Genomic DNA, 22,657 nt, shown 5'->3' on the forward strand with positions numbered 1-22,657 from the left:
AGAACTTAAATTCTATAAATGAATTCAAGTGTAGGAAATGATAATTTATTTCTTGCATTTAAAATTGTATTACTTTTGCTAATTTAATTAAAAATTCTGTTCAAATTGTTACATGTTTGAGTGTGTGATTGAAAAATAATTCAAATAAATTATTATCTTTGATCACTTTGTAGAATAAGATGTAAATCTGATTTGTTGTTGAAATTGAGAAATACCAAATGCAGGTTGATTGTCAGTTATTTTCAATTAAAACAAATGTGGCAGGTGGCAATGCTTTGATTTTTAGCAAATGCAACAATGAAATGGCGTTTACAATGATTTTTAGTAGACGTCCGTCCGTCCACTATACCCAAATGACCTGAAAAGCCAATCAATATAAATAAACTTTGAACTTTGCGTTTGCGGAAAGAAAGCAAAGCGAACTTTTTGCCTAGCGCATACAACAATAACAAACAAGCATAGAAAAAATAAAACAAAATCTGCCAAATAAACTTGAAGGCAAACCAAACAGAAAATGGCATAAAAATAAAATCAAATAAACCGAAAGAAAAGTTCAAATAAAATGTGATTATACGTCGAGTGTGTGGTAGTATGTGCCTGTGTCTGCTCTGCCTTGCTCTGCTTTGTCCGACGCACAAAAACGTGCCCAAATATAAAAGTAAACTAGCTGTTGAAATCTCAGACTCCTGGGTTAGTTGCATTCAAAGCAACAACAACTAGATCAGCAGCAGCAGCAGCGGCAGCGGCAGCGGCAACAATAGTCTATGCGGAATGTAGAAAAATTCATTTTCACTCGCAAAAAAGAAAGAAAAACGCATATGAACAGGAAAAAATAGCGATAACTCAAATTGAATGCCAATAAAGTAACATATGCGGCCCTCCAACTAACACACACACACACACACACACACACACACACACTCATATCAGCACAACTCTGCGTATACGTAACAGTAACTAGCAAGGCGTTGGCTGAAGGACACGCCATGGGCAACGTGAGGCGCCCCTCCGGAAGTTGGCAACGCAGCGCAGCAAAAGAGAGAGAAAAAAAATATAAATAATAAAAAAAGGAGAAAAAATCGTAAGAAGAAAACTGAATCCAAGCGCCGAGAGCAAAACTAACGAGCTTCGTTGTATTTAGCACAGGCAGCTCCGATGGCTCCAAAAGTAATGCCAATCTAAAATAATACAATGTGTAGCATGTGTTAGCCTTGCGGAGGCGACGCGGCATAGATGGGCGCCGTCTATGGCGATAACGAAGTGCCACGAAACAAATGTATTACACAAAAAAAAAAAAAAAAAAGAAAATAATAATAATAATAATGAAATAAAAAAAAAATAAATCTAAGAAAAAAATAACACAAGCTTGTGAGAGGGCGGACGTTCATTTCTGCTTCTTTTTTCTCTCATTTTTTTTTTTTTTTTTTTTTTTGGGTAGGTCACACCAGCTTAGCAGATGGGGACTGTCAACAACGTTTCGTTGACAACTATTGACACTAACATGATATTACTTATGCATAAAGCCGTAAAGCATGGCCATGCAACATGAGCATGAGTGATGATGTTATGAGCGAGGTTTGTTTCGAAAGTTGCCAAGAATATGGCTAAATAATTATGAAAGTTCAAAATGAGTTTTTAATTTAAATGAAAGATGTGGCAAATAATAATATTATATTATTAATAATATTTAAAAAATATTACCAAACTATTACACAGTCTAAATGCTTAGGTCTCTTTTATTGTAAGTTTGAAATTATGAGTTGCCCCATTATGTTGATTATGTAGTTGAAAAATATAAACATTGCTATTCTATTTTGTTAATATAATAGAAATTATTACATATAGGAATTTCTCTTTTTTTTTTTTTTTTTTTTTTTTTTTTTTTTTTTTACTGTTTTAAATATTAACAACATTAAAAATTTTTGGTAATAATTTAATCAAAGCCTTGAGGCTTATCAGAACACTTCAAATTCATTTTTTCATGCTGGCTTAACAATGCGTACTAAATCATTTTTGCACATACATATAGCGTGCTATTTCGTAACGATAAAAAACATAGGGTGTCTGTAGTACTATAAGTAGAAAATATAAAATATATATATTTTACGTTTTTCCTTTCCTGTTTTTAGACAATGGTTTTATTTTATTTTTATTTTTATATTATTATATATTATTTTTATTGTTTATTTATTTTTTTTAACCGTCTCTTAATAATTTATATGTTTATTGTTTTATGTGCCTATTTTTTATTATTGTATTTAATTGAATAGAAGTTCTTTTCCCCTTTTATGTTCTTGCATAAATTATACCAAAGTCTTGGCATTTAAATTAAATGAGATTTGTTGCATGCCCTAGCCATAAATGAAGCTATTTCATGTCTCATCGATTCGAGCCCATCTCGTCACTTTGCAGCACTCAACACGGGGGAAAAAAATAAACACACCCACGCACACTCAGCCATACGCATATAAAAATACTCATAAACATGTTCATGCCGTTGGCTTTGCTTTCTATTCGGCTTTTGTTATTTTTGCATACGTTATGCATATTTTTGTACAATTTTTCATTTTGCATTCAGTTGTCTTTTTTTTTTTTTTTTTTTTTTTTTTCATGTTATTCTCTCGTTCTTCTAAAGAAATTGAAAATGTTGCTGGACATCTGAAGCTATGGAAGGCAGCTTGGGCGAAGCCCTTGGCTTTTTGTTGGGCTGCGACTACGACTTTATATTAACACTTGAACATTTTTGGGCATTATCATAAGCTATGCTTGCTAGTGATTGCTCGCCTCAGCATTTATTGTCCCCTCAGCTATTGGCAGGCCAATTTTCGTGAATATTTGTTGAAAATTCTATCACATATTTGAAATTTGGCTTGGACAGCACTTTTAACCATTTACCTGAAGGCAATTTCATGTGTGTTTATTTTCTGCATATTTCATGTATAGTTTTTGATTTTTTTTTTATTGTTGTTGTTGTTGTTTTGCTTTCTTCCTTCTATCAAATATTTTATGTTTATTTTATGGTCAAGCTCTGCACTCTGAAACACTCAAGAAATATTTTATGCTGTTTAAGTTATTCAACGAAAGATTGAAGTGCGCAATTTTTCGATACATTTTTGGCATTCCATAAACCAGTGTAGATTATTTCTATATAGTAAACAATTTCTTGAATATTCATGTTTAATTTAAAGCACAACTTGACAGTAAAGTAAACTCTAGAGCTAGTAAAAATGCAATTGGATTCAATTGATGAGCCCAAAAGTTGCATTAAAATATACACTTACATTGGTATAGGCATACAACTATATTTATTTATTTACATTTATATGTACTCATCATCATTTGCAATTGACTCAAGCCACGACTCAACTTGAGTTTCTTTGGGTTACCCTTGTTTTTGATTGTCTTCAATTTATTTTATTTTATTTAATTTTTTTGAATCTCAAAATTTGTTTTTAATTTCTTTGTATTTGTTGAGGCATGCAGAGCACACAAACACCTCTTTTCGCAGAAAACGCCCACGCCCATCTGTCCCCTCATTAATATGCAATAATATTTAAGTACAGTGCCTGTTGAGTTAACAACTGTGTGGAAGAGAAGTCCATTTGGCCTTTCACAGCGCTGTCTATGATATGAGAGCAGAATTGTTGGCCCCGGCTTTCACTTTCGCTCTGGGGCGTAAACAAATACGCGACTGCCACGCGTCAGTCATTAAATTAGAAATCCAGGAACGCGCTCAACCCCAACGCGGCTTTTGAACTTTACAAGCAGTTGCCGCCGCATGCGTTTTACGTTTTACGTTTCACGTGGTACGTTTACGTTTACGTTTTTGTGGGAAGGCGCTCAGCTGCTGTATGGGTGGGCGACATGTAAACAACTCGAGACTCAACTCCAACTCCAACTCCAATGCCAACGCCCACGCCCACGCCAAAACCAACTCCAGCTCCAATGTTGGCTGTGCCAAAGTTTTGTCAGTTAACTTACCAACATTGCTAATGAGAACGTCGCCTAATTAAAATAAAATTTACACATATTTATTACGGAAATTGGCAATTATACAGTTTCTGAAGCGTGTCCCTGAAACACATTATAGCTAAATATATGGGGATTTTGTGAATCGTTAATATCATAAATAGCCATTGTTGCCTTTTTCAACTTCTTTACCACCATGATTTTCATAGTACTGAAAGTATAGCAAACCAATTTTGCCTTTGGAAGTGGGGTCATAATCACGAAAAGTTTAGTACCCTTTTGCGTTGATATGGCTTGCTATTAAAATACAAAACAAAACAATAAAATAAAAAATAAATAAATCAAAAAAATTAAATTATATTATTTATGAAAGGTAAAGGTTTTCGTTCTCTTTCAAGTATTTCTTTTAAATGCGTTTTCTTAATGGGCATCATATAATAAAATTTCATATAAATAAATTTTGAGAATTTTATATAGGAGAATTTTGTCTAAGACTTGGGACTTGAGCTATTGCCGATAAGAAGGGAATAGGGTAAGTTAGACATCAACAGATTATTAAGAATTTCAGTTTTTGATTTTTGATGGGGTATGTCATGTTTCCTTTAGTTTTTCGAATTTTCACAATATCACTATACTCTGAATCAATATTTTCCATAGTTCAGATCAAACTACAGTTTGTACTAGCTGAGAGTATTTTAATAATCATATGCGACTTAACTTTGCATTTAGATTCCATAGGTATAGATATAGGTACTCTAACTTACAACAATCAATATCTTTTGCATCAACTGGGCTAGACTGTCCTCATCCACAATATAGCCCGATGGCAACTGTATCTCTATATTCGTGCCCATATACGCCTTTCGTTTCCGTCCAAAGCGCTGAATGCAAAACTTGATATTAAATTCATTACTGAATTGTATGGTTGCATGGTATAAATTGTAACTTGTATCCTCTTCAACATATTCATAGCTGCAGCGTACAACCAAATCCCCTATGCCATCGGCTTTGAATTCAATGGACGAGTTAATTGGCCTCAAGGTTATATATTGTTCGTCCCACTCATTTGTAGCATTGATATGCAGGGTTTTACTATTCGCCTTCGAAGCTGTCCAGAACGATAGGGTTATGTCTGTTTTGACAAGCGGTAGGGTATTCAGATAGTCGTAATAGGCCTGCTCTGCAATAAAGCACTCATAACAAAAGACATTGAGCATTGGGCCGAGAATTTGGTGCGTTATCCACTCGAAAATTCGGGGCTGCTGTTCAGGGTTTTGTAAAGTCACTTCTCTGGATAAAATACGCCCAGCTGTTTCAAGCTCACGTCGATATTGTATCCAGTTATCATTCTCTTCCGGACGTTTCCATTCAACTGGGTTAAGACCGCGCTTAGCTTCCAAATAGTATTTAAATTTCTGATTCATAATAAAGGTAACCCATGCATGGGGTTGTTTCAATGCGATCAGACGCTTGGAGAATTGCAGAACCTTTAAAACCTCGATATTTAGCTCCAAAGTTGATAAATTTCGTCGGCTAGGTGTATAGCAATTCTCTAGGATCTCTCCGTGCGTTCCACGTTTGCTTAAAACAAATTTCTCACTTTGTTTTATCAATTTTGGCTCATAGATCATATTTGGTAATTTCTCTAAGTAATGCAAGTATTGTACGGCATATGTTGTCATCCATGTTGACGTACAGTTCGCCATATCATTTTGAACATGCAATCGAAATCCTCCATCCGCATGACGTACGCGCATCAGCGATTGCAATCCTCCGATCAACTGCTCCTTCAGAAACTGCTTATAGGCCGGTGAACACCATGTAGCATTCATTACATAGTTGTACAATAAATAAGTGGACATCAGCTTACTGATTATTTCCTCGGTATTATCCGATTCTTTCAAAAACTTCAGATTTTGCAATTTTGGTACAATTAAATGACCACTTATATAGCACTGGAGGCCCGATTCGGATGGTTTGTTCGGCAATATGATTTGTCCTCTCATAGTTTGGTGTCGAAGTGTTAGTGTTTTATACCTAAAGAATTGCTGGGTCCTCAGATGAATGTCTTGCAGAACATAGATCTCTCTAATTATCTCATGGTTGCCAACATCAGAGTGTATGGTAAAATACAGTGTAATTTTTCCTCGCTTAAGGGCGCGTAAATTATATATTGTCTTTTTGGTCTCATTTACCGCTACGGTCACCAATTTGTTGGTTAACCAGCCACGGAAATTTTCGCTGTCCTCAAGCAATTTAAAGCGTGAAGTCACCCTAAGTTTTATATCGAGTCGCAACTTTGTGCTAAACCAGTTAGTACACAGCAAAGTGACTTCAAATTCTTCCCCTAATATTAGAACAAGTCGGAAAGTAGAAAAATGAACATCAATTGAAAAGTTGTATTAATCTGTATAATTTAGAGTTGCCTACCACGTTGTACGGTGCTGGGGGTCTTTAGGGTGTAATAAATATCACTGATGGTTTTTACATTCTTAAACGGTTTCGGCGCTAAAAAGGTTATCCCTGTCTCAGGATGAATTGAAAATGCGCTCATTCTCCAGTCAACAGCCGACCTTGGCACCGTTGTATGCCAAGTGGTCCAATCGCTTTTTGTACTACATTGAAAGTATTAGAGCAGAGGCACCATCACGTATATTTTACAAAGTGATTATTGACAAGAACTTACTAATCTATGCTGTCAAACAGCCAAATATCGTTATATTCGTTGATCACCTTTGGTACATGACAACATGCATAATTCGACTCTATGGGGGTTTTATCTGCATTGGTTATTTTATGAAATTCTGGCCTTGTTGCAATTGTGTAATTAAACGTCTCCATTGGCTTCAACAATTTAATTGCTAAAAACATATATATGTATATTCTGTTAATCATACTGAAATTGAAAAATAATAAACAAGTAAGAATGTTTGCGGTCGGGTGATACCGACTACATAATACTCATTCACGGGCCAAAAACAATTGATTTTTTTTTTTTTTTTTTTTTTAACTAGGGAGGAGTCTATATTTTATTTTTTCCCTCTATTTATAATAAATGGGTAAGACCGACAGTAATTTATTGGCTAAGTTTTTCCTCTCTAGCTTGAAAGCTATGGAACGTACAATTCTTCATGTGTGGAACGACTCTATACGTATTTTTGGCCAATCCTTAGAACAAATTTACAATTTTCTAAGGATTCAAAAACACGAAAATGACTATAACTCTACCTCTCGCAATAGACCTGTAAAAATAGGCATAGATTCAATTTATATGGGGTACTAGCTTTAAAACAGCAAATTATAGAGTTTTACCCGAGTCGCTTCTGGGTTGAAGCTGCAGATATGCATATCCGCAATATCTTATCGTGATCTTGGGCTGATAACTCAAGTATATTTTTTCCAAATTTCAATTCTCTTGCATTAAATTTGGGAATTTTCCAACTATTGTTGGGCTTCTGAGATGCCGTAAAGAGCATTGTGGGACCCACAGTGGGTGTATTGATGAAATCGGACAACGAAACGTACATTTCACATCGTGAATGAGTATAAAAAATACGTTTAAAAGTTACTTTGATTTGTGCTGGAAGTGTTGTGGGCACTTGACAGAAATAATAATCCTGCTTGTATAATAGCTAGATTGTCGCTCAAAATTATATCGGACTCCAACACGGATGTTTTTATAAAATCGAAATAGTTTAGACGAAAATCATTATCCATATTTTCACCAAGAGCATAAACTCGATTATCCATAGCAGTAAGGCCAACATAGGAATTTTTCCTAGCTTTGATATTGAACTTGATGTCTACGCCAGGCTCCAATTTGTCGGGCAAGTCGATAAAGACCTTTAAGGCACAACAGTTAATTAGATTCCCATTTCTTGTGTTTAATTGCACACTTACACCGTCATGATGTGATAGCTCCAGCTCAACGGTTATGGAATGTAGGCATAAAGTCATCGATGGAGTGTGCACATAGTACAAAAACACATAAAAGGCTGGCAACAATCGCTTTTTTAATTCAACTGAGACCTCAAAACGTTTTTGTGTGTTATCTGGATGGACTTTTTTTGAATCTAATATACGGCGATTATGTACCACCATAGATATTGCACTCTCGACCACGTGGCTAACATTAAAGTAGACTGTCTCCATTAATTTCATTGGTCTAGCGGGTATTTTACTGAATGTCAAGATTGATTATTTATTTTGGAAGGAAAATGTATTTCTTTTAATATCCATGCAATACTTACGTAGCATCCTTTTCCTGTGGTTTGGATATGGTAAGGTTACCGATATCCCCATTGTTCGTCCATATTGTTACCATCCGTGTTTTATTTTGTTCTTGTTGGATTAACCTCTCATAAATACTTGCGGTTAATTTTAGCTTGCCCGCATTTAGGCCTTTTAAGTTATCTTTGAATTGCTGTAGATCAATAGTGATACTTGCTGTGCCGTTTTCCATCTGGTTCTTAGTTTGTACAACTGGCGAAGCTTTTGTTTTATTTGCATCTATTAGCTCGATATAAACAGTAACAGGGCCTTTGACTGGACCATCAACATCGTGCACTGCCTGTATCACGAGCTCAAATGTGCCGTCCATTAAACTTACTTCAGTTGGAACAGTCATATCAATTCGCATCTGCGATAATCTATATTTTTGAACATGTATATGGGCGCATTCCTCATGGACATGGTAACCATTTCTGGCACAAATACGCCAAAGGCCAAAGTTCAGATGTGAGCTGAGTCTTAATTCACCTTCGTATATTCCATTTTTCAGCTCAAGATTCCTGTAGCCCTTGACATGAAATCCTTTGGAGTCCTCAATCCATATTACTGACTCCTCCACTGCTTTTATGGGCAGCATATTCTCATTGTGAAAGAATGCGCGAAATTGTAGCAATTGTCCGGGATTATAGTAAACCTTGGGCGTTTGTATTTTGATAATGCCATTAAAGTTACGCCATTGTAAGGTCGTTGAGTTCTTCAAATAGCATCCCTGCATCGTCTCTACCTTTAGCCAATAAGTGCCAACATCTAATTTCGGAATATTGAAGTCATACGTAGTGGTTGGAAAATATGGAGTTAGATTCAATATCACGCTCAAATTGAGGTTGGGGCCGCGCAGATAGACATTATAGCTACACAAATATTTGCAATTGAATATGGCCACAGCAACTTTATAGGGTTGATACGATGAGATGGTATAAGGTGCCACCAAAGTATATGAACTGTAGCAATAATGTTAAAGGAAAGAATGGTAGTGCATTAGACGATATTAATTAATTCATAAAATGTAAATGAGTAATTGTTAGAGTTAGTAATTCAATTTGCAAATTTATTTTATTTTATATTTATTTACACGACTCAAACGGCAAGGCTTTGCTAAGACAATTGGACATCAGTAAAACCTCCACCACTTGAAATCCCCATAACTCGTTATGGGGTTTACTTCTTCTAATAATGTTCTACTCTTTTTTTTAATTTTTATTTTATTTTATTTTATTTATTTTTTTTTTTTTTAGTAGTAAATCTGATGTAAAGATTCTACACTACACAAAATTAAAAAAATAATAATAATAATAATAAAATAAAATTTGTTAATTTTGTTTATATTCTTGCGTGCTCAGGCACCTGTAATAACGGAACTAACAATACTACGATTATATTCAGAAAATTTTGAAATCTAATTAGAAAAGCTTTAATTGGTATTCCAGCTGTTATTTTATTACGAGGCCAATAGGCACAAACAGATGAAATTTTAAATATTTTTACTCGTTCACCAAGTAAATGGAGCACACCTTTCAGAAACGCTATTATTTAAAGTGAAAAAGTGGAAAAAAAATATAATAATAATAATAATATTATTATGTATGCATCGGGACAATCGGAAAATATAAAATATTTAATGGATATATATATAATATGAAATACTAACAGGGAGGCTTGAAAATTGCCAAGATAAAAAATATATAATATATAGCGTGTATGTATTTCGGGGTTTGAGAATTGTTTCTCCTAAGCTGCATCTCCTGTAGTTTACGGGTTTCGGATAAAAACTACAAATTTAAAAATTTAACAGTTAAATTACTGTTAGTCGCTTTTGTAGATTAAATTTACCAACAATTACAAGACTATATCTACCAAAGTTTATAGAGCTGGCAGCATTCCACTGCATCAGTATTACTTTTTACCTTTGCTAATTTCACATGATTTATAAATAAAACACAAATATAAATTATTATATTTATATAAATAATATGGATCAGCGTGATGTAGTCGAACACGCCCAATTGGAGTACTCTAATCTGTTATAACTACATTTTGTATTTGAAGAATGATTCGAATAATTCGAATGATTCGAATCTAAACTGATCGAATGTGTTTATACTTATATTCAGTATAACTCTACTTATAGTTATACTCAGGCCCGGATCAACCCTCAAAAAGGCCGTAGGCAACTAACAATTTGGTGCACCCTTCTTTCACGTTCATTCTTCTCTCGTTTTTCGGAGACCCTCTAAAATCAGGGGCCCCAGGCAATTGCCCTGGCTATACACAAACTTAACTTGCAATGGCACTTACAAAGGCTCATTTGTGTAAATTTTTGCTTGCACAGCTCCACTCTCCAGCAGCAGCAGCCGCAGCAGTAGTAGTAGAAAATATTTCACGATGCCATTGTTTGGAGCGCTCCAAGATGTTCTACATTCGTTCATAGTTAAAACAAAACTGATCGCTGGGGCCGCAGCCCGTAATTACATCTAATTATATTGCTTTGACATGTGTTTTGCCTTGGCTGCTGCTGGCCGTGGAATTGGCCATTAGTCGGCTAATGTAATTTGGATCTGGTTGTAATTCAATCGGATGCACTATTGCATAATTGAAACGCCATTTGGGGTAGCTGGGCCAAGTCAACTTTAGCAGGAGACTTGATGCTTGCTGCTGTCGCCGTTGTTGTTTGGCTGTGTTTTGTTTTGTTTGCTTGTTTGCTTGTTTGTGGCCATCGTCCACATCAAAGTGGTCGATGCTTTAGTCCTTGTCTTTGTTGCTGTGGTTGTTGTTGTGGTTGTTGTTGTCGTCTCCTGGTTAATAAAGCAGCACTTAGGAACTCAAAGAGGCAAGAGACGCATCCATTGCCATTGCCATTGGCTGGCAGGGATGGGCAGGGCGGTTACTTAAGTCCTCAGCTCTATGAGCTTCGACTGTGCAGACTGTGCGTATGTGTGTGTGTGTGTGTGTGTGTGTGCCATGTGTGTATGTAGTGACTGTGATGCAGTTATGCGCATTTCCGCTTGAGTAGCTTCTATTCCTGACTTGCTTTGCTTACATTAAAGTGCATATACAGCAGGCGTGAGTGTGTGTGTGTTTGAGTGTCTGAACACATACATAGATATTCATAGATAAATTTGCGAGGGCTGAGCTCTCAATACGCATAAAACATGCCAAATATATGTTTTGTTGCTGTAGATTTAAGCAACTCAGCAATGAAAATCCGGACAGGAATTCGTTTTGGGACTGTCCTGGATGAGAATTTCGAATGTCAGCTCTCTTTTTAAACCAAATTAACTTAAACTTAAAATTATTTAAATATTTTGTGTAATTCTTGTTATTTATTTGGTTTATTTTGATTATATTATATTAAAACAAGTAATTTTAGTGTCATGTTTATATAATTTTAAAATGACTTTGTTTAATTATAATTCTAGTACATAGCACAATAAAGTATTATTTAATATATACATATAATATATAAAAGAGTGAATTAAATAAAATAAAAAATTACTCTACACAGTAACTTAAAAAATTATGAGTAAAAAAAATGAACAAAAATTTTTAAAGGGTTTTATTTTAATCAACTTTGAATCAATTGAATTTAAAATTTATTTTTTTTTTATTTTAAATTAATTTAAAATTAATTATTTAATTATTAGTTAATTAATTATTTTTATAAAGTATCTTTATTAAACAAAAAAAAAAAAAAAATAATAATAATGCAATAAAGCTGTAAGGGTAATTTACTAATATTAGATTTATAAATACACTTCCAATCGGATATGATGGGGATCGTATAGTCGGTCTTTTGTGGCCAAACCGGTTATTCTCTTATGAAGCTTTTGGGTGAAATCGCATTTTTTTATCTAGCTGTCTTATATATTCGATTTAAATTGACAAGATATCTCCCTTTTAATTGCATGTGCTAGAAAGAGACAACACATATGTCTAGTTTTCTACAAAAGAGCTGTTAAGGCTAGGCTAACAATGCATTGCAATGCAGTGGTGGCAATGTTAACAGAATAGTTTTAGCCTGCTGCAATATTTATATAGATATTTTTATTTTATTCACTATATAAATATTCTTCATCAAGAAACAAGAGTAGACATCGCATTCTATCAAACTTTTATTGAGTGTAAGTTTTCCGAGAACTTCAAAGTTTTATGTTTCGCATGCAAATATAATAAACAACATGCTTATAACTCTATGAACGCCCCACCTGTATTCACAATAGTTGGACAGTGGCAAAAACACCAAGGACCGACAGCAAACACAAAGACACACACGCACACAGAGAGACAGGGAGAGAAAGAGAGAGACGGAGTCGCACACACACACATACACACACATAAACACTGTTGCCCTGTCACTCATTTATTCAGTCAAACTGTCAATGCTACAACTAGTTTCAATCTTTGTATTTTGCGCTTTCGCCTGCAATTGGCAGGCGGAGCAGCATTACATTTGCTTGATTGAACCTGTGCCCTGCCACTGCCCTAACTAACTTGCCCAGCTACGTTTTCCGATTTCCTTTCCAGTAAGTGCTGTAAGTGTGTGTGTGTGTGTGTGTGTGTCTGTGTCGATGTGTGCGTGATTGTGCATTGGCATTTCTGTGTGCGCCACGCTGACAGCAGTCGAAAAGCTTGGCAAACGCTTGGACTGAACTTGGCCAAAAACCAGAAACCAGTGGCAAAGCCAGTTTGTTACCTCAGTGGGTGAGATATGTTGTTAAATGCATAAACAGTCAACCCTGACCTAAATTCGATGCAGAGCAAGAGGGAGTCCGAAATGCCAGCACAGGCATAGCCAACAGTATTTTCATAGCATACTTTATAGCGCATACAATTTAAATTGCACTTTTCATCAGCAGCAGCAGCAGCAGCAGCAAACGAAAAGTAAACTTGAAAAATATATGTCTAGTTTTCCTCTTTTTTCTGTTCTTGCATGTTTATTTGCCGCTTCTCAACTCATAGCTTAATCCGCCAACTAGAAACAACGACACAGAGCAACGAATGGCAACTAAACGAAAGACAAACTTTCTATACCCTTACAAAATATTAGCTTGCTTGACATTAGCAGACCATTTGTGACTCACGATTGACTTCAGATGGATTTAAAAAAATATTTTTAAATATTTTTTTATACAGTTTAATGTTCTGTTACCTTTTAGGATTACAGAAGTGCAGCAATGCCGATGTAAAAGGAAGAAGAAATAGATTATGAACATCTTATAATTTGGTCTAGCATTGTATTATGTATATACTATTATTAATTATGTAAATTATCCATGAACAGACATGAATTATGAATGAAAGTATAGTAAATGCACGTTTCGTATGACTTGGGCTACTCTAAGAACACAGAAATGTGCTATGTATAATTTAATATTATTTATTATTCTTATATCAGACGAGGAATTTCATCTTCTATTTTCAAAGTGTCTACATGTTCGGTGTTTAGCTAGATTTTTGCTCTTTTGCCTTTGGCTCTCACGATTTTCAGTTGCATTTATATGGCCCATACATCTCAATTTGTGCGACTTGCGAATTGGGTTACTGTTTGGTGTCTGGGCCCGAGCAATAGACTCTGACAGTGTGACTTTAAGAGCTCAGAGCGTGGCCTGCGAAGCGCGGGCGGGGCTGAGTTTGCTTAGCTGAAATTTCAGTGACTGTCAGTCAGTAGTGTTTCTGTTGTTCTTTCAGAGCATATCAATTAAGTTGGCATTGGCTTCCGGCTGTAGAAGGAGAGCCAGCTTATCATTTGCATGGAAATTACCCTAACAACACACACACACACAAGCCATTTGATCCCAACTGGGTTGGCGACCAACTTTATAACTTTAAACAAAATCACAGCATGGAAAAACAATGTGAAACGCATAAAAACTGAAAGAGTTGAGCAATTTCTTCTTTTCCCATATTTTTTTCTTTCGCTAGAGACAAAAAGAAAAAAAAAAAAAAAAAAAACCCAAAGTTTTGCTCTTTTAAATTCATTTAAACGCTTTTAGCACTTTTCACGCCAACCAACCAGGATGTCTCCTGCTCGTCTGGAGCTTTATGGATGGCCCAGAGTCGACAATCGCCTCCCCTCTTGGCCACATCATCGCCTACCCATACAGAAACAAAGTTTCGTTTTGGTTTCGGTACAGTAAAAAAAAATATATATATATACATATATATGTGTCTGGCTTCGTTCGTTGGTGATGGAAAATAATAGCAAAGTTTTTCAACGCACAGAACGAAACTAATAGAATAATACGACTGTGCCGAGGCAGACTAACTGCCGTTGACAATGTTCTCTAGAAAGTGGAAATTAGGACTTGTAAAGCATGTTATTTGATTTCTTATTTGGGCTAATCAATTACTATCGCTTAGTTGTATTTGTGTTTATTTTACCGAATTTTTTCATTGATTGACGAAACGACTTTAAAGACAGCAGGTCCTGTGATAGGGACTGATCAAGGAGTAAAATGTGGGTAATGTCTCAAAGTAATCATAGACAACTAAACTATGTGGGTATAGGTGTTTTCTGTTAGAGAAAATTCATTTGATTATCGCCTTGATTCTTTTAATTGGCTACATCCATATTCCTGCTATCTCTCTTGTTCTATCTCTATTAAGCAATGAACCTAAAATCCGTCAGAGTTCTTGAAATTTAAAATTTAACTGGTTGCCCAGCACTTTCCGCTCAAGTTGACTCGGCTTGGCCTTTGTTGTTGACCAAAGAGTCTCTGCGTTTAAATCCCCTGCAGCGCATTCATCCGCATGCGTAGAGCATGCCAATTGTGCAATTGTTGGAAAATTTCTTTTGCTAAAAACTTGTACGTTGTGACTTTTTTTCAGCTTTATTTCTTTGTTTTTCTCTTGTTGTTGTTGTTGTTGGTCTTCTACTTGTTATTTTGTTGCTGGTCGTTTCTCACTTTTTACGCCCGTAAGTTTTGTGTGTTGCGGCTGCCAGGCTTCCCATCCGGCGGGCTCTGGGCTGCTGTCTTAATAGGTGTTGGCAATCATGAAGTTGCTTGCGGCAGCAGTACGCGAATCGGGCCAACAACTAGCAAAGTTTTATTTTATTTTATTTTATATTTTTTACAGTGTGTGTGAGTGTGTGTATTTAGCCATTAGTCGCTTTGATCAAATATTTAAAGCTAATGAACAAGATGGGCACACTGCCAACTTGCAATAAACGAAAAGAATCAAATGGAAAATAAAAGACGAAATGAAACGCAACTGCAACTAAACTTGTTTGCCATCCGCAATGATTTAAAGCCGGCAAAGAAAATAGATATACACAAAAACGAACACAAAACCCCCCTCAAAAAAAAAAAAAAAAAAAAAAATTGAGAAATTGAGAAAAAAGCCTTTCATCGGCTGTCCTGCCCAAAAGGTGGTTCAATCAACCTGACAAATTTCAATCAGGCTGCGGTAAAAACTGGCTCACAGCACTCAGATAAAACGAGTCCAGGTTCAGCCAGATACAAGCCGAGTCACGCCATGGCACAATTAGGATGCCGTTGAAGTTTTGTCAATGAATGAAAAGCGTCTGCAACTTTTATTTAACTTGCCGGTGGCCGGGCACACAGAGCAACTCTGCTTGGTCAACAATTGCCTCGTCTAGAACGTGCACTCACGTACCGACCCACACACACGCACAGAGATTGAGGAGTGAGAGAGAAAGAGAAAGTGTGGGCCAGAGCTCAGGTAAATGGGTAAACCAACATGCAGTGGGTCGTTGGTTTTAGCTATTTATAGCAGTTAGTGTTCGGGTCCGTACTAACTACCGATGATTTCGACGTTTCAATGCAGCTGACAATTGTTTCAATGTGAGCCGAGCTAAAGCCCTTTATAATGTGATACATGCCTACTTACTACAGATAAAAATATATTACCAGAATAAACAATTTAAATTTGAATTAAATTTAATAGTCATTATATATATTTATTTTAATTCTTATACTAATTACTTCATTATTACAATTACTAATTATATTAATTATATTCATAGTAACTATTAAAATATAAAAATAAAGTAATGGTATTTAATATATCCAATAATTCTGCTATTTATTTTATTTTTTCATATAGATAAACATATAATATAAATATAATAACCATAAACCTTTTAAATATGAATTTTATATAAATTTTTGAACAAACGATAAACTTTGACACAAATAATTTATTATATGTATATTTATAATATAAATATTAAAATTAATAACAAATAAAAACACATAAAAATTTAACATAAATAAACTATTTAAATTTGAGTATATTATAAATTGTATTAAAATATTCAAATATTTAAATTTTTATGTTAATTATATATTTAATAATTAACATGCTCTAATATAAAATACAATATAAATAATAATAAATAATTTAAATTTAAATTTTTACAAATGTTCTGCTATTCATTTTAATTTTACTAGCTATATTGGGCTGTCGGTCTACTTAATTTATAGTAAAATATAAAATAAATAATAATAAACACAAATAGAAAATTGAAATTGAATGCTGAATATAAATATTCGGTTACTTATTTGAGCTAGTTTTGTATACTAATCGCGTAGATAATAACTGTTGTATACACATATTAATAATATATAATATAATATAATATATTATTTAATATATAGATAAAAATATAATACAAATGAAATTCAGCAATCTTAATTGATATTTAAGATTGATTAAATATAATTAATCACATATTTAGTTGAGTATATCATTTAAAGATTAATATTTTGTATATTAATTAAGTATGATAATATGCTATATTGATTAAACATTATTATTCAGACATTTAGTTGAGCATATTCTTTTAATAATTATATTGGTTATAGCTCTCTCTTGTTGTTCCCTCTTGATGATTGTTAGAGTATGCAATTTGTACTCAGCTAAAACAATTTTGGGTTGTGGCACTTTTTATGTGTGCAATTGCTTGGGTACGAATATTGTGAACATTGTGAACTTTATTTGAATTGGCTTTGGCCTGCTGCTGCTCAGTCGCGTGCCAAAGTTAACTGCGGTCGAGGCATGGTCAGCCGCAGCATTTCGCTCAGTGCATTCGCAAGCTGCACGCTGTCGCAGCGATAAGCCGCCTGTTCATTTAGTTCATTCAGCAGCAACTGCTCTTCTCTGCTCTGCTCTGCTCTACTCTGCTGGTCGTTATCGCCAAACCGACTGACCCCGTCGCCCGTCGCGCTAAGCCACAACACAAACGGCCCCCGCCGGGCCGCATGTCCGCTTGCTAATCGGACGGAGCTGAGCTGAGTAAAAACGTTGTTTACATTGCGAGTGCAATAAAAATTGACCCACGATGAGCCGCAGCTGCTGCCTCTATCGGTTAGTTCGCAATCGGAAGTATTCACTAGAAGATGTTCCATTTATCGCTGCTCCAGTGGTTGGCATTGCTGTGGCTTGTGGCCGGAGCTGCGGCTGCCAAGTCGCCAGTAGCCTCGCTGGCGGCTAAGGACTATCAGCTGGACTTTCTGCGTGCCCTCAGCGATCAGGCCGAGCAGCGCGCCGAGCAAAGCCTCAACGATTATCTGCAGCAATTGGAGCGCAATGCCAGCTATACAAACTACACTGAGCAACTGGCCGTGGCGCGAGCTTCTCACAAATTACAGCCAAAGGTGCTGCTAATCAAACAGTTGCTGGATGTTCAGCAGCAACAACAACACACGCAACTCGACCTGGAGCACACCTGTGTGCTGCGCAACCTGGTGTTCCTCAGCCGCCTGAAGCAGCAATTGCGCGCTGCAAGAGATGCCAGCACCCAGGAAATACGTCAGCTGCGCGTCCATCGGCTCTGCCAGCAATTCGAACGGCCTGTGACGGAGCAGCGTAGACAACGGCTGATCAACGAGCAGACTGTGGGCGCAGCCCTCAACCAATTGAATCTGACGCAGAGCTCAATGAACGTAACCAGCCTGGATCTCGGCCAATTCGGGCAAGAGCTGTACGAGCGTGTGAAGCTATCGGGTGCCGAGATCATAGACAACTATGTGCTCATACTACGGGGCCTGCTGCAAGACATTCTCGATGCCGAGCATGCCGATCTGACGGACAATACAACGCAACTGGAGCGGCTGCTGCAGCAGCTGGACAACATGTTGGCCATACCCGACTTCTTCGATAAGCGACAGAGCGTCTATGAGTTTCTGGAGCGCCATCTGCATGCGGAGTACGATCAGCTGCGCGAGAGCGCCAACGCCGATCAGCACATTACCGAGCAGCTGCTGGAGCAGCTGAAAGCGAAGGGCTTGGATCTGTTCGTTATCTTCTTGTTCAGTAACTTTGAGTTTCTGGAGCAAGTGCATCATCATTGGTCACAGCTGCTGCCGCAGACGCCCAGCCTGCTCCTCGACGACACGCACCGGCTGCTCTATGACATACAACAGCTGTACGAACGCTTCAAACTGGACACGGAGAGCACGTCCAAGTATGAAGCCTATGCGGCAGCCCTGAAACGCCTGCACGAACGCACAGTGGAACAGGGCCAGCAAAATCATCACATATTCGAGATGCTCAGCAATGCTGCCCAAAACGTTGGCAGCGTTACCTTCAATATGATCAAAGCCAAGTGCAAGGAATTGCCTTAGGCATATAAGCGAGCACTGAGAAATATTATTATATTGATTTATTTAACTGCAATTAAAATGAAGAACAAATTAATGTGAATTTATTTCATTCGTTAAGATACGTACTTATACATCAAGTAAAAAGCCTCAATCCGAGTGCCGAACGCCTATAAGATGGCTTGAGCCCAGAACGACTTGAGTTTTTAATTCATATATTTCGGACCATGTCTTGGCATCTCTTACGGTCTTTTTAAAAATATGTCACCAATGCATTGAAAAGAGCAGATTTCCCCAGAGCAGAATCTAGCTTAACTTTAAAACTCGTAAACTGAAATCCCTAGTTAAAAATTATGAATTTTTTTCCATTCTTCTTCTTCTTCTTATAGGATTGCCCCTTCTACAACTGCCGCATGGGGCAATTATCGAACCACTTTCATATATATGAAGTTGATTTAACATACGAATTTGTTATTATATTTGAGTTAGATTTATAACTAATTTCAACTTATTTAACAGAATATAAAACTTATTACAAAAAAAAAAAATAAATAAATAAATAAATAAAAAAATAAAAAAATTAAAAATTAAAAAAAAATAAATAAATAAATAAATTTCTTTTTATCTGACTTGCATTACATGCTTTGCGTTTTATATTTATCTCCATTATACATAAAAGACTTCAATTTTCGAATAACTTTCAAACGCCACATTTATTTCACATTGAGTTGATTTGAGTCAAAGGCAATGTGAAAATTCGTTGCGTTTAAGCAATGCCAAATGAAATGTCGGAGCTTTATTATATTTTGTTTTGCAATACTGTTGCTGCTATTACTGCTATTTTGTAATATCCGCCGGAGTGCTGGGTTGCTGCATCGGATGTCGCTTTAATAGCGCTCCAGGCACTCCAACTTTCTCTCCCATTCACTCTATCTTTCTCGCTCTCATTCGCTGTTTGTTTCTCTCCCTCTCTCTCTCTCTCTCGCTCTGTGTGTCCGCCTGTCTATCTCCGTTAACCCGCCCATACTGTTTCTCCTTTGCCGCATTATGCTGATGCTGATGTGGTTGTTTATCTGATGCTGCCAACGGGTTAGTGGACCTGGCTGAAGCCTAGGGGCCAGGCTTTCCAAACTAATGACTGTTGCTGCCGTTGTCGTTAGAGCGAGCCAGCTAATTAATTGCCGTCGTTGCAGGTGATTAGACCTTAAATGAGTTGCAGCATCGGCGGTCAGACGACCATCAGCAGCAGAGCACTCGAAACTAACGTCAAGCGATCCCCAAACGAAACCATAATATGCTTACAAAATCTGTTCAGCTCGACAGTTTGTTTAGGATGGCCAAAATTATATTTGATGTGCCCGACTGCGACGCGTTTGCCAATATGTTTGAGTTGAAATCATTAGACTGACTGTATTGCATCTGAACAAACAGAATTCACACAACAGTAAATACTGGGCATTCACTTTGCTCTATATTCTAGCATCAATTAAATGAAACATTTGTCAATAATAATTGTTCGACAGTTGGAAGTCAATTCATTGCTTCATAATCAAGTCAAATGACTGTTGAGGTATTTTCGACTTTTTAATTACTATTTTCTCACAGCAATTTCGTTGAAATCAAATTACTAACTTTTAATTAAAGTCCAGTTACATAGTTTATGTAGAGCGGCCAAACTAGAGCGATGTTTTTTTTTCTAAGCAGCAGCCTAAGCTATCAATACTGTGCGATTGTCACAATATTTATGAACATGTTCAATGGGAAAACAATTATTAAATACAAATTTGCAAAATTCAAATCCAGTTCTTGAATAATATTTTCCATATTTGGTAATTGATATTGGATATTTGAAATTTATTTTCAGTGCTTTAAATTTAAGTACTCTGCATGAGTAAATTTGGTACTATATTAAATTATTATTAATTATTTATTTTTATTTTATTCCTTTTTTCTATATTTATTTATTTTTATTTTATTTTTTATTCTTTATTTCTATTTTTTTAATTTATTTTCTTTTTTATTCATTATTTTTATTTATTTTTTTTTAATAGTTATTAAATAAAAATTTTAGAAATTCCAGCCAAGTTCTTGAATAATATTCTCTATGCTTGGTAATTGATAACGGATATTTAATATTTATTTACAGCGCTTTTAATTTATTTACCCTACATGAGTACATTGTTTTATTAAATTTTTTTATTCATTTAGTTTTACTCATTTTTTTTCTAATTAAAAAAAATAATTAAGTATAATATTTGATATATAATTTTGAGGCTATGAAAGACGAACAAAAATACATAGTTTAAGGGAAGAAATATTTATTCACAAATAAAGTTTAAAGAGATGCTGCAAATATTTAAAGTAAAATGCAGGAACAGTAGATAATGAAGCTGAAGGCTGTTTATGCTTCTCTTAGTTCGCCTGCGAGGGCAAAAATCTGTGGACTGAATGCCAATATGCCAAGCCTCATGAGGAATGGATTCAACCTAAAATTTGTTACACCTTAAAGTGCCGCTCAATCCCTATACAAAGTAGAGATAGATTAAATTTCATATTCTTCCAATGCGGTCTGTTTAAATAACTTAAATGTAAGCCATTAAGGCAGCTACATATTTATAAATTTTGTATTATATATTATTTTATATAAAAGTTCGCTTTTATCTGAATTTGTTCCCATAAGAAGAGTTTTCAATTAAAAGTCCCCAATCATTCAACATAGTTTTTAAATATTTAAAGATACTAGCATATGAAATAGCTTCAGTTGAGTTCGGCTAAAAAAAAAAAAAAAAAGAAAGTCATGCATCATGAGCTGTTTGCCCAAATACCTATACACACAGAGTGGGTTCATGAATAAAACCATTGATTTAGCCTTAAGCAAACCCAGTTTACACGAAGCTGCCAAACTGCCAAACGTTTGCACAACATTTATCACCTTTAATGCTGCAAACAGTGAACAGCAGAGCAGAGCCAATTCCTTTTGTGTGTGGGTGTGCGTGGGTGTGTGGATTCTGCCAATGGGGCCGCAGGGGCACAGGCAGAGCCCATAACAAGTATCGTTAACAATTGCAATAGTAATAACAACAAGTATTGGCAGTCAGTGGCACAAACAATGCAACGAAATGCAATTTCACACTAGGCTGAACTGCAGCAGCGTCCAGCGCTCGAGTTGGGATTGTTCGATCCAGGGGCCAATCCGGCGGACATTGGTGGAATGTTTTATGGGCATCGGAGCTCAAAGGCCATACGGCATGAAATTTAATTATGATTTATTGTTCTGCTAGCCTTGTGTGTTGCCATAATCTCAGTCTACAAACTTTTACGAGCCACAAATGCTAAACACTTAATTCATAGTTTATATATAATTTTGCCTTTGTTTCTATCAAAACTTTTTCGCAGAAGCCATTGGACTAATCGCTCTGGCTTCAATCTGTATAGCTATTAACTTTTAAGTGCTGCCATAAATCCTGACAGCTCTTGCTGCGGGCAACAGCTATTTATGGGCGTGTCTACGTGGAATTGTAAAAGCACACAGAGAATATATCATTGGCAATGGGAAGCGTAATTTGAGAATCTGTCTTAATTACGAATATCTAAATAACTTTCACTCCCTTATTTCATTGCAGTCATTCAAGAGGATCCCGAATTCACAGACGTCATTGACAATATAACAGTGCCGGCGGGACGTAATGTCAAATTGGCCTGTTCTGTTAAAAATCTGGGCTCGTATAAGGTAAGTGTACCAAATACAAAAATCTGAGAAATGGAAGAATAATACATATTTTCATTTATATTTTATCAATATCATAAAAATAAATTAAATGAAATATATAAATTTC

At 35.8% G+C, this 22,657-nt stretch overlaps 4 protein-coding genes across 5 annotated transcripts in view; 3 read left to right on the plus strand and 1 right to left on the minus strand.

Moving 5' to 3' along the window:
* Dna2 (DNA replication helicase/nuclease 2) overlaps nt 1–22,551 on the plus strand; it is a 39,195-nt gene extending 16,644 nt beyond the window's left edge. Inside the window, exon 4 of the mRNA XM_089464644.1 lies at nt 22,445–22,551. Coding sequence (XP_089320770.1) covers nt 22,445–22,481 — 37 coding nt within the window. The 3' untranslated portion in view covers nt 22,482–22,551. The remainder of the gene's footprint in view (nt 1–22,444) is intronic.
* The window catches only part of DIP-epsilon (Dpr-interacting protein epsilon), a 91,771-nt gene that overhangs the window by 36,680 nt on the left and 32,434 nt on the right, over nt 1–22,657 (plus strand). For both annotated transcript variants that reach the window (XR_016269243.1, XM_089464654.1), the window contains exon 3: nt 22,445–22,551. Coding sequence is in view for 1 of the 2 variants with exons in the window: in XM_089464654.1 (XP_089320780.1) it covers nt 22,445–22,551 (107 nt within the window). In the remaining variant the exon portion in view is untranslated. The remainder of the gene's footprint in view (nt 1–22,444; nt 22,552–22,657) is intronic.
* On the minus strand, nt 4,010–10,731 carry LOC108612144 (thioester-containing protein 1 allele R1-like). The gene is made up of 8 exons (XM_018005046.2): nt 10,555–10,731; nt 8,220–9,200; nt 7,870–8,149; nt 7,539–7,812; nt 6,656–6,830; nt 6,400–6,584; nt 4,734–6,316; nt 4,010–4,266 (listed from the first exon to the last, which is right to left on the minus strand). Exons 1-8 carry the CDS (start codon nt 10,683–10,685, stop codon nt 4,051–4,053), a joined length of 3,825 nt encoding a protein of 1,274 aa, XP_017860535.1. The 5' UTR covers nt 10,686–10,731; the 3' UTR covers nt 4,010–4,050.
* On the plus strand, nt 17,485–18,918 carry LOC108611712 (uncharacterized). The gene has a single exon (XM_018004481.2). It carries the CDS (start codon nt 17,619–17,621, stop codon nt 18,843–18,845), a length of 1,227 nt encoding a protein of 408 aa, XP_017859970.1. The 5' UTR covers nt 17,485–17,618; the 3' UTR covers nt 18,846–18,918.

Source organism: Drosophila arizonae, chromosome 3, assembly GCF_054131065.1.
Source record: "Drosophila arizonae isolate 15081-1271.41 chromosome 3, UAZ_ARI_1.0, whole genome shotgun sequence".
NCBI lineage: Eukaryota > Metazoa > Arthropoda > Insecta > Diptera > Drosophilidae > Drosophila > Drosophila arizonae.